General features: G+C 44.5%; 1 protein-coding gene across 1 annotated transcript in view; it reads right to left on the bottom strand.

Annotated features, from left to right (window-relative positions):
- nkd1 (NKD inhibitor of WNT signaling pathway 1) overlaps nt 1-10,743 on the bottom strand; it is a 35,405-nt gene extending 24,662 nt beyond the window's left edge. Inside the window, exons 1-3 of the mRNA XM_080458761.1 lie at nt 10,567-10,743; nt 10,412-10,444; nt 10,094-10,233 (exon numbers count right to left, since the gene is read on the bottom strand). Of these exons, the coding sequence (XP_080314887.1) occupies nt 10,094-10,233; nt 10,412-10,444; nt 10,567-10,591 (198 nt within the window). The 5' untranslated portion in view covers nt 10,592-10,743. The remainder of the gene's footprint in view (nt 1-10,093; nt 10,234-10,411; nt 10,445-10,566) is intronic.
- Between the last annotated feature and the right edge of the window lie 2,236 nt (nt 10,744-12,979).

The following is a 12,979-nucleotide window of genomic DNA, read 5'->3' on the forward strand; positions in this document are numbered from 1 at the left end:
GCTCTCAGAATTCAGAGCAAAGCCAGGTTCCAAAAGAACAAGGAAAAAAAAATTAATAAATAAACGAGAGGAAAGGGAGAGCATGAGAGGAGATGGTGTCCTACGCAGACCGACACACCTCATCTCCAAAAAGCTTGTGTGGTTAGAATGGCAATTGGATATCGCCCTCGCCGAAGGGAATGAGTTTGCTCTGGAACCTGGAACTTCCTTGGCAAACGAGGCAGAGCAGCCCCGCTGGGGTGACATGAGCTTACGGAGCGTCTGCACGTGTGTCAATCATCACTCCCAGACCCTCGTGGCCTCAGGAGTACCAAAGACAAGCGGTTGGCAACGTGCCTGCTTCCATGCTTAAGTGCCACAGTCGGCGTGCTATGCCGTGTCTGGAGGTTCTTGGTAATTAGTCAACGCTCTCTTTGAGGAAAGACAGTGCTTCAGTCGTCTGGGTGGCTTCAGACGCCAGTCTCAAGTGCCGCAAAGTGTAGGAGGGACAGGGTTTTTAGTCGGGAAGTCTACCCTGAGGGGAGCAGGAAAGTGACAGGCACTTCAGCCTTTTTTCCAGAGCTAAATGAGAAGAAACGCCTCCTGTCGTGTCGCACTCACAGAGGAGCATACAGCCACGGTGAAACCACTCATCCTGCCGGTTCCCACAACGGAGGGAAGTGCGTTGAAAATCTAAACGATAACATTTGCTGAACAAACTGCCCAATTAATAGCAAAATTTACTAAAAAAAAAGGTAGTGAGCTGTTTCAAATAACAATTTTGTCTTTGATGCATTAAAAAAAAAAAAACAACTCTGAACCACTTAATACATTAAAAAGGGGAATGCTCTATACAGGAAACTGTTTTTCTTTCAATCTTCCCAACGAGGTTTTCAAAGTTGTAATGTGTACTCTAAGCACAACATGAGGTCAGTCCAGCTATTTCACACAAGGGATTTATACATCGTATTTATGCTGTAGTCTTTTAAACACCGTTTCCACAATATATTGTATTTATTAAGAAACATTTAAATCCTTTAATCCTTCATTCTTCAACAACTTTGAAGAACCAAGTAGGAGGCACTTTGCACGAGGCTGAATGAGTGGCAGCAGATTTTGTAGGCACATTGAACCCGTACCTTCTCAGGCCGTAAGAGTAATAACTTAAACAAATGGTAAACGGATTTCACTTATATACCTTCAGCAGTCCCAAAGCACTTTACAGGGTTAGTCACTTTCACCCATTCACACACTAATGGAGGCGGCTGCCGACATGCAAGGCGTCTAATCCCTCCATGGGGAGCAGTTAGTGGGGGTTCAGTTTCTTGCTCAAGGACACTTTGACATGTGGAGATGGGAATTGAACATGCAACCTTCTGATTGGGAGACGAGCGCACTGAGAGCGGTTGGCACACGTTCCACGAACAAATACTTGACTTGAAAATGTTCGTGCGTTATCACAGTGGAGTCGTTCTATGCTGGGGGGGGTTTTCTGCCACAAACTACCTGCCGGCTGGTGTTTTCTTCATGAACGTAGAGGCAAACCGTGCTGGAGTCCCACTCTGCCCTTTTAAAACTGAAGTCCACTCAAGCACCGCCACGGAGAAAGGGACTGCATTTTGACGCACAACTTCAGGACAGTTAAGCAGTGCGTTGTACGTGAAGAAAATAGCAACCTACTTAAGAGGGCGCCAGACATTTATCCGTATTGCTGTCTAGTCGTGCTCGTCCCTAATATACAACTGAAAGCAAATCTCTAGATGAGGGGAACTCCTGAAATCTCATCTCGAGAAATAGATTACTGCAATTTGTCCAGATGCTGACTCAGACTTTGTTGCCGCAATCAGTAGAGTATGGCGATGTGGTAGGTGGCTGCTATGAAAACCTCTTACGTGTGCATGTTGACCAGATGGGAGAGACCTCAACACCAAGGTGGCCGCATTCTTCTTTTCTGCTAGTGCACACATGTAGCCATACACCGTGACACCCACACACACACACACGCACGCACGCATGCACGCACGCACGCACGCACACACACACACAGACACACAGACGCACAGCTTGTTTGCAGCAGACATCCTACAAGCCACAAGCCACCACCTCAAAACATCCCTCAAATCTGACCTTTTAACTGTGGACTTAAAATCTCGGTAATTACAGAGAGTGTTTCAACTTTGCAAGTAAACATAGCAGCAGAAATAGACACTTCAACGACTATATACAAGTGCACTGGTGCCAGAGGCAGGTTTCTATTCATAGCTGACGGGAATTAGTGGCTTGTGTCACTGCTCACCATGACGACCTTGCATTGGACCAGGTTAAACTACTCAAAAAGTGATACGAACATCAGCTCATCTGAAGTCAGAAGTACATACACATACAATCCACTTGACCTAAGCACTCCGAACGAGTCAACAAGTTATCAACTTTGTACTTTCTGGGCAGCTCAGTAACGTGTCAAATAACTGCATACATGAAGAACGAACTGGATTCATAAATCTTTGCAGTGATATAGCCGCAAAGCATTCAGATCAGCCCGCAGTGTTGTTGGCGTGTGATCACATGAATAGCTATTTGCAATTACATGAACTTACAAAGGTTCTGTACAATTTTGCTCCCACTGTTAATTTCTAAAATGATCATTCTTTGAACATACAAAGCCGTTTTGAGAGTTAAGTATGTTATAAAACAGCCGATGGTGATAGTAGATTATGGGTAATGAGGGTGTTGAAGTCTAATGAAGACACATTATTAATTGACCCTTTCCGTTTTAATTACAAGAATAAATTCTTATTTATATGCATCACTTTCATAGATTTCAAAGGGTTAAGCCAGGTGTAGTACAACTTTTTAAATATTTTATTGAAATAAGCAACAATATGATTAAAGCTTTAAAATGTACAGTTTTGATAATAGTATGCCTACATACATATCATATAGGCTTGTGATCCAATCCTCACCGACTCAACAGAAAATATCTCCAGACAGGGTTGTGAACCTAAAGAAGTTATAATGCCACGTCAAACTTTACAAAGCCCATGTGCAAGCTTTTCCTCAAACCTGAATAAAGTGGGTATGTAATGGGGAGGGGGAGTGATGTGTTTGACAGACGGGCCAAATGGGGAGCAGAGGGTTTGGTCTGCTCTGCTGAAAACCTACAGGGTGAGGTCCTCTTTAAGGTTCTGGCACCTGTGGAGCATAAACACACCGGGGTAGGACAGCTTTCCTTTCAGCGCGGCCGATCTTCTGTTTAGCTTTCCTTCCACTAAAAACATCCCCTAACAGACAATCCAGACCTCCTTCAGCCCTGGCGCCACAGGAAGAGCTGAAGAGCCCTGGAACCTACGTCGGTGAGAGGCACAATGCTCTCCCACCTCTGTTTACCTAAATCTACTTCCTCCCTTCTCCACACCTCACGTGGCCTTAGAGCCCTGGTCACCCGAGAACGCAAACACAAGGGGGATGAACACGGCAGCGGGGCCTGCGGAGGCTGCGGAGTCCATCACCGGCGTTTCCCCGAGATCCAGTTTGTAAGACAAACAAGGGGAAGGGAAGCACGCTGGGACGGTAAATGAATTCACATATTCGAGTGAACGCATGGGTAATGTGCATTTGTGAGTTACTGTGTGTGTGTGTGTGTGTGTGTGTGTGTGTGTGTGTGTGTGTGTGTGTGTGTGTGTACGCTCCCATGCATGTGCTTCTCATGAGAGCTTGATAGCAGTGTTATGCAGATGTTGATCTTGTGCTATTTGAGAGCCACTGTCGAGTGCTCAGTCAAATTATTCAGCACTTACTGCATGGGCCAAAGCACAACCCGCGCGGGGGGGGGGGGGGGGCGATAAACAAACAACAGAGAATTATTCCGGGCTTAAACACTTAAACACCCACTTCAGTAGCGTCTTTAGAGCGGGTGATTAAAAGAAGGCGGCGAGCCTCGAAGGAAAGCGCAGAACCAACACCACCCAGTCACCTTTGCGTTTCTCTCAGAGCCACTAACATCCTACCAGCCATGACAGCACAGCGCAATGGAGAACACTGTCCTGTAGGACTAATATAAACTGATGGAAAATGCTTTCTTTTTCTCTCACTCGCAAGTCTTTGCTCCTCCATATCGGCTGTGTGCAGCCTGCAATTATCTACCAACTACAATATTTACACTTAATTGCTCTCCTCTGAGTGAAAAACAAGAAAAATGTTTATGGTGGTTTTAAAAGGCATTAGTATGTGCAAGGCATACCGAAGCATCAAACGGTTTGTCGAAAGATGTAAGCCCATTACCACAAGGATGATGATGTCAGTAAAAAAAAAAGAAAGGAAGAAAAAGCTCTATATTTAGATGGCTCTCAGCCCAGAGTCTCACGTCGTCTTTACTTTTAAGCAAAGCATCTGTTTATCACTTCAATCCAGTCCCGTTTTGAAACAATGGGGAAAAAAAGAAGAAGGTGAGCATCCTCTCAATCTCCCCATTCTTTAGAGTCGCAACACGAATGCCACCCTCGAGTGGGGAACAAAACCCTGCAGCCCGCGAGACACTTTGATCAACAGCTATCCGCTGCTCCAAACGGAGCATATATTTGGGGAAACAAAGCACAATCTCAGCTGCTAATCCCCTGAGATTCAGAGCGCATTCCCGTGGAAGCCTTTGATCTCTGGAGTGCATCCGGACAGCTGACTCCAGACGTTCTGCACACTTGCATGCACACGCATGGGCGGGTATGCACACACATGAGCGTTTCATTCAGGCTTATTAATTTGCCAAAGCGCGCTGCTTGATTTCTAATGACACCCGCAGTTGCCAGTGATCATTGCTGATACTACTGGTACGTGATAGAGACAAGCCAAGGGGGAAAATACAGAAATAAAAAAAATAAAAAAAGATGTTTTAGCTTAAACCATAAAATTAAACTAGGTTAAACCTAAGGCTGAGCAAAAAAAATGGATTTTATCGATTTATCGAATTTGTAGCTAAAAAAAGATTTTTATTTTGTAAATTCACGTTTTTTTTTCCAGCCCACAGCTTTTCGGCTTTTGCACTTTTGCTTAAACCTGGGTTAAAGCTTGAATTTGTTGAATGACTGAGCCTCAATTACTTTTTACTTTGGGATTGTTTAAATGCATTTTAGCTCTGAGGACAATAACAGCAACAAAGATGCACTTTTGACAATATATCTGATGTCTGGAGTAATTTTTTAAGTACATTGAGAAAAACAAATTTAACCGAAAATTATAGATTTTTGGGGGGTTTTAGGCCAAATCGCCCAGCACTAAATAAACCTAATCCAATATTTGCATGACACTGGACCTTTTCCCTTTACTCCAAAAACACTATCATTCTTTCACCGAAGGCACCGTTCTTAACAATTCAGCTGCCCGCTCTGCTTTTGTCACCCGGGAGAAACTCCTACAGCTTCATGTGACATACGAAGCCCGATGTGACATTAAAGCCACCTCCCAGTCCCCCAGCTACGCTGATGTCAGCCTAAGACTTGAACCGCATCTTCTCATGGGAACAAAAAAAAAAAAAAAAAAAAGGACAAAATCACAGAGCCCCTCTATGGCCAGGTGCTGCCCCTCCTCCCAGAGACGAGGGGCTTTTCTTCTCTTTAGAGTGTGGCTCCAAACTTTTTCTCCCAGCCTCCTCAAAGAGCAACAACAGGCCCTTGGTCCCTCGGGAGCACAGAGGGGGTAGAGCCTGATGGGAGAGGGGGCATACGTCACACCGCGGCACGCACAAGAGGCCAGCCGGTGGGAAAAGAAAAACGCACACGGAGAAGCCAGAAAGAGGCGAGAGAAAGAGGAAGAGGAGTCTGCATCTGAAAGGTGCTTTCAGCTCCCAGACAAGAGCCTTCGCTTTGTAGGAAACGACGAGGAAAGAAAAAGCACAACAGCACAAGCGAAGACGAAGGGGGCGCAAAACCTGCCACGTCTTTTATCAGACTCGGAGGCTGAGGGAATGCGTTTAAAAGCTTTAGGCCTATTTCTGCGCCCCCCCCACGAAAAAAACGTTTCTACTTTAAAAAAAATGGGAAGAAAAAAAAATAAATCAAAGACCTCGCAACCAACTGTGAGACAAGGGGGTTGGGGGCCGGCGTTCCACTGTGATTCACTTTTGAGTTGTTCTGTCGTCAGATGTACCTTTGCTTTTTGTCTACGTTGCACAGTAACTGATGGAGGCTCGGTTAAAGGAAAAGAAAAATCTAAAGCTTTTTGGAAATGTAAGAGTGGCAGCGTGGACTGGCCTGGACTTGGAGGGGGTCTGTTATTTTATTTATATATATATATATATACACACATATATATATACTACAGACAGGGAAGGGCTTCACAGGGGGGAGGAGCCATTAGTGTCATGACAAAAACACCTCCCTGCGTGGCCCACTTCAAATGCAGTACTCATTTCATCAGCCACAACCACCACAAGGCCACGGGGTAAACGCAGCAAACAGATGGAGAATAGGAAGGGTGGGGTGGGGGGGGCACCAAACAAGAGCGGGGGAGGGGGATTTTAGGACTAGAAAAGAGGCAACTTGTGATGGAAGCCATTAATAGAGATCACTCTCGAAGTCACTCCCGACATGCGGCCATCCGCTCCAAGGGAAGCAACCCGATAAAGCCGCCACCAGGAACTTGAACTTCCAAGTCCCAAGTTGTGAAAATCTTTGGCCCGGTCGGTGTCTGTGTGTGTGTGTCAGCGGCAGAATCCTGCAGGCTCCACATAACAGAGCAGATTTACGGCTGGGTGTAGACACCGTGCCGTACACTGGTGGTGGTGGGGGGGGGTCACATGACCTGGATCTCAAATGTTGAGACGCACAGGTCCACCTGCCCACACCACTCACTCAGTCACTCGCTCACCTTGCATCCAAAACACAAATGAATGAGTGCAGAGTCCACATGAGGGACATCACTAAGTCCCCGGAGTCCCTCCTCACGCCTCCGTCCCACAATACAAACTCAAGCATTATCGTAGATAAAAACAGCAGCAATTAAAAGTAACTACTGATGTGAGAACTTCTGTAATACAATGACTTCTTTAAAATCCCCAGTGTTACCACAAGGAATATGGTTCGGCAAAGATTAGATGAAAAGAATTCCAAGCGTGGACTCCCCACTGTTGACACCCGACCCACATTATCCTGGGCCCTGGTTCAGCTGGGGGGGGGGGGGGGGGGGGGGGCTTTAAAAGGCTATAAATAACTATCTCACCAGGTATCCTGTGCAATATAAGCAACTTTTAGAGCAAAGATTCTCTCATGTTGAGGATTTTATGTGGACGCAGTACGGGAGCGACTTTCTCAAACCACAAATATGTTTGATCGTGTGATTCACTAAATACCAATAAAGCCTAAACGAGGGATGATTCATAAATTTCTCCTTTGAGATCCATTTTGATCATTAATCATTGCGACTGTGTAAAATGTACTTTCACACAGTGTTATTCTGTGAGCGCAGCGGAAAGGTTGGAACCTTGTACCGTTTCTGTCGAAGACACGTTCAATCTGCTTGGGTTACATTGAAGATGGTTGTGAAATTACGATATGAACGTGTAGAAATAAGAGCAACGCTGTCGCACAAATTCCTTTTCTAAATACAAATCTTGAAAACTAAAAGGGAAAACTATCCATTATTATAAAAACTGATGTGAAAACGCCTTTCCCCCGTTGTCCTTCTCCCCCCCTCTCTTCTGAGTTATTAGAAGATATTAAGCGCCCGGACTTGAATTATTTATACAAGCTGAACCCTGCTAAACCCAAATTGTTCAAAAACATCCAAAGCAGGGGGCTCCCTTCCAACCACGGCCAAACCTTCACACACACACACACACCGCCATCGCTGGGAAGAAGGAGCGAGCGAAGATTTCGAGGAACAAAGTAATGAATGTTTGTTTTGGTGGTAATAATTTATGGTAATTGCATGGTAATGATGTGGTTTTAAATGCTCAAATTGCCCAAAGCGCTTGCGCCCCACTCAGCACATGGGCAAGCATGCAAATTGGTTGGATTTTCTGCCGCGACTTGGCGATGTCGAAAAGAAAAAAAAAAAAAACATGGATGCAGGTATTGCTCGTAAAGCCGCTCCCCAACAAACATCTTGTGGGGGGGGGGGGGGGCGGTATCGTCCCGTGACCTCGCCAAGACGTGCCCCGTGTTTGCTGCCTTCACCGTCATGTCGGGATTAGCAACATGTAGGCGGTTGTCCAAGCACTCACATTTCTACCCCTGCTCTCGGCTCGCCACCATAAATAAGCCATCCTGCAATACAACGCCATCGAAAACATTTGTCCGGCAGACGTGAAAACAATGGTGGACTTTAGACCCGGCGAAAAAAGCGGGAAGCAGCAGATATTTTTGCCGAAGACTCCCTTGATTTTTTTTTTTTTTCTGTTTGCCTACTGCTAACCCATGTGTGGACGGCTCCTCATACAGAGCCCCCCCCCCCCCCAGAATGTGGTTGTGTCTTTGGTTTGAAGACCCGGCACAACAACGTGAACTCTGCACACGAGAAGCAGGAGTGCTAATGGAGCGTGAGTTCCTGGATAAGGGGCAGAAGAACAGCAACGAGGAGGGGAAATGAGAGGGACCGTTTACGACACCAGGCAGCTTCATGTCACTGATGGGAGGATGAGGGTTTGTCAGCTGCTCCCGTATTTCAGAAGGAAATTCGCACCGCAGATCAGAACAACCTCATCCTACAGTCGGTGCTCCGGAATGTGGCAGATCCTGTATTTTGGGCTGCGTTCAATAGAACAGTGGGTTTTTTTTGTTTTTCTGCTCAAAGTGTCTGGATGGTGGGTGGAGGAAGTGATTCTCTCTCTCTCTCTCTCTGTGTCTCTCTCTCCCTTGTTGGGCTCCAGTTCCTCAAACATGCCGCCTTTGAGGAAGGCATCGCTAACCGAAGGGGCTTAAGGCTCCTCTAAAGCAATTCCAAAGGATTTCCCCACTCGACAACAACAGGCTGCGTTTATGACACTGCCAAAATACAAAACAAGCGTGACCTCCCCAACATCTCTCCTCGGCTTATACGATCCACACTCGTCGCCAGACTGTCACACGGCGACGCTCTCAACTCGAGGCCTGATGCACTGCCACCGCCCCCACGTGAGGACAAAGACAACCGATCGTCGGATCAGTTCACGGGCTGATAACAATATTCGCTCCCCAAGCGAGCAGGTGAGGCAGCGTCAGCAGTCGCTGTTGACGTGGACACGGATAACACGTCGGCTGAAAGGTTCTGAAACCTGCTGAGATGATTCGGAGAGAAATTTACAAGTCCAAAGGAGCGGCCCATGGAGATCACTATGCCGTCGTCCGTGTTTCTCTGGTTGGGATCAAGTTGAGCTTCCAGCCACATGTCTAACTACACCTATGTGACACGTTACTACACCTGCTGCAGGCAGCCGTCTGGACAATGGCCCGGCCAAATCTGAACTGGTTTCCCAGCAAATACAACTTTATCATTTGGCAATCTGAAACATTCCAGGACCGTTAAGCATTGTTATGGTCGTCAGATTAGAAACACCAACTTGCACAAGCTGAAGGAGCCAGCAAAACTATTGATCCCTGCTATCTCAACTCAAAATAGTTTAAACCGATGAACCGCTTGGTGATCGTGGACTTCATGATCTGACCGGATTGAAGAGACGCGAGGCATGTAAACATATATAGTGTTTCATGTGGTCACAGAGGGACTCAAACAAATACATCAGCATGGTAGAGTGTGGTACATGTCCACACTTATAGGCACCGTGTGCATATTTTTCTATTATATTGTATTTTTATCTGCTTTTTTTTTTTGTTCCTGCTATGTGTGCTTCTTTCTCTGTACTATCCTGCTGTACCACTGCAAATTTCTCCACATGCGAGATAAATAAAGGGATATCTTATCTTAGAGGGACATTTTAAGAGCAGATTTCCAGTCTGACAAAAAATCTAAACATCTTTGTCCAAAGAAGTTCGTACACCGACAAGGAAGTTTGACAAGACGTGTGTGAGTCACTTTCGAGGATTGTTGTGAAACGTGTCAGAAGAAAGCTTGGAAGAGAGAAGAAACTGGGTTTTAACGAGCCTCGCCGTCCCTATAAAAGGAGAGGAGGCGGCGGTCAGACACTCACCCGGGCAGACAAGCCGCAGTTATTCTTGTGGTGACAGTCCCGCTGCTCGAGGCGGGAGCTCGTGCAGTAGTACTTCTGCTTGACGAGCCAGTCGTCGAGTCCCTTCCTCGCCAAGCAAGCGTTGACTACAAAACTGTCGCCTGAAACAACAAAACCACGACGCGATAAGCGGCGGAGCGGCGACGCATTTCTCATTCAACTTTTCCCGTCAATCAAAGAGTCCGTGGAGTGGCTCCACGGACTGAGAAAATCAATCAATCAATCAATCAAAATAAGCACAAATACATCTGAGGAGGAGGAAGGAGAAAGTGCGCCTACCTTCTGGACTCTCCCTCGGTTTACAAATAGCGGCTTGAGAGGGAGAGAAAAACACACAATGAATCTGTTACTCGAAAGTGTCGCAGCGGCGGAACAACTACAGCTGTGATTTTATTTCTTCTACTCTCTTTACTCTCGGGAGTCAGAACGCTTACCATGTTTCGAGTGGAGTTTACCCATTTCTATGCATCGAGTTGGAGTTAAAAACCATCCGACGAGTGTAATCCAGAGAGGAAGGGACGGCGGTATCCAGACAGAGCAGCGTCCGTGGAGACTGAGAGCAGATTGACTGACTGCTCTCCGTGCGAGCGGCACCGCGCGACAGACCGGGGAGCGGTGGAGCCCTTTGATCGCGAGCGCGACGTCAAGACGCAAAAAACACGGCCGCAGCAACTTCCTGTCTGCTCCCTCACAATAAGAGCACAGCCGGAGCGGTCCCGTCGAGAAAAGTGTGTGAAAACACACGTTTTCAAAAAATACCTACCGTATGCTTTGGGAAAACGTCCTCCTAAGACCATAAACCATAAACCTACTCGACATTTATTTAATTGGAAAGTTTTCAACAGACCCTTAGACGACCAACTGCAATGTTAAGAAAAGAGAGAGAGCGAAGGAATCAAACTACCAAAAATAAATGGCTGAACATATTTGTATAGTTGTTTTAAAAACTCGTCAAATAATGCAAACATTTACCTCTTATAAGCCGAAAGCAACTAACATTCTCGAGTCGTTTTAATTAGAGAAACCAATTTGATAATCTCCACAGGAAGTTTACTCACTTTAGAACGCTTGACAACTCTCGCTTTCCCGCTCCTGTCAAAAAGTGTCACAATTACCACATTTTAGCTGATCAAAACTATAAAGATGCTATTTCAATGTTTTTGTCTAATGAATTGAATGTAAGAAATTAATGCCATTATGGTTCTTAATTATTGTCATCACTTCCTCTGGAAAGAATAAATAAACAGGAAAGAGCCTCTGATCTAGCAGAACAGTGTAATGCTTTCAGATACTGTATTTTAGATTTCCATGACTTCTACATAGTGCAGTTGATGAAAACATAAATGGAAATTTCTCAGTGTATGTGTAATGAATCAAACACACACTGAAGTTCCACAGTTTGAATAAGAGAGTTTGGAGAGGAAATATGGGGAAAAAAGGATATTTTTTATTATAACTTTTTAAGATGGCAATTATATTTTTAAAATTCTGAATTTGTAACTACAAAAAGCCCAGCTGATGTTTTTCTTCACATTGCGATTCAAGGGTTATTTGTTATGAATAGCAAACGTGAAGAATTAAATATTTAGAATGTGTAGATGATAGCTGTAGTATTTCAGAAAATTAAGCTGATTATTATAATCATTCATGAATTTATCCTGTGTTCTGACCATGAAGAATCTGTTGTGTATAAACAGCCTTAATAGGAGTTTCCCCGGTCTAATATGGAATAAAAGGCAATGAACACTGCAAACAGGTTACCTGCTAATGAAGAAAACAAATAAATCAAGACAACAGCCACACACGTTCATACCTATGGTTTATTTAAAGTTAGCAATTAAAATTTAGAGTACATATCAGAGGCAAATTATTGGAAATACACTATGTGCAGTTTGTATAATGTTCTATTTGAGTGAGATAAGAATAAGCAATATATTAAGTTTTTAAAAACTGGTAGCTGGGTTAACAGGACTCAATGCATATCTCCATCCAACATCACTAAGCAGCAACTAAAAGATCGTTTCCATAATTTAGAAGGAACATCTTTGTCACAGCATGAAGTGAGTGTTTGTATTCCCTCTTGATCAACAACTCCCTGCTCATTTTAATAATAAACCTGCAGTTGTCCCCTAATATGTGCTTCCTCATCAAGGCAAAATCATGCTGTATGTAGCTCTGCTTGCCTGTTTGGGGTTTCTGTCATAAGAAAAAGGGTCTCATTGGACAGAGGCAGCAGATGAAGGCGAGCTAAGATTCTTTTGATGTCTTCAAACAGAAGCCACTGCGCTATTTGGCTGCCAGTAGCTCACTGTGACAGTAATATAACACACAGTGGGTGACATCTTGTGAGAAAGCAACAGTAAAAGTCCAGAAATTCTCTGGAGTCCAGAAATTCTTATCATTGCAAAACCAAACTGACACCAATCATCAACATTTTTTTGAAACAGTAATGTATTCTCTCTTAATTAAACCCATATACTGTATAATGAGAGCTGTGTAATTGGCAACATCCTTCTTTTTCTCTGGAGTGAATCAAAACTGAACCTGTCCAGTGATGTTATAAGTGTTTATTTGTTGATGAAAAATTGTTCTTTTTCAAAAAAAGACTTGAAGCAAGCTTTCTTCTTGCATCAGCTAGCTCTATGAGAAGGGACAACCGATAATGTCATGGATTAAGTTTACACATCCTATAAAACACATAAATACACAAACCTATAACACATGTGGTGCAATTAAGGTTCAATTATACCTGCTTGGGTTTAAATACAGACATGTGCTTGTTTTTACAAAACTAGTGTGCATTGAAATGTAACCGGATGAGTTATGTGGGAGGAAATAATGACAAGA

The sequence above is a fragment of the Lipophrys pholis genome (genome assembly GCF_963383615.2).
Source record: "Lipophrys pholis genome assembly, chromosome: 2".
Classification (NCBI taxonomy): Eukaryota; Metazoa; Chordata; class Actinopteri; order Blenniiformes; family Blenniidae; genus Lipophrys; species Lipophrys pholis.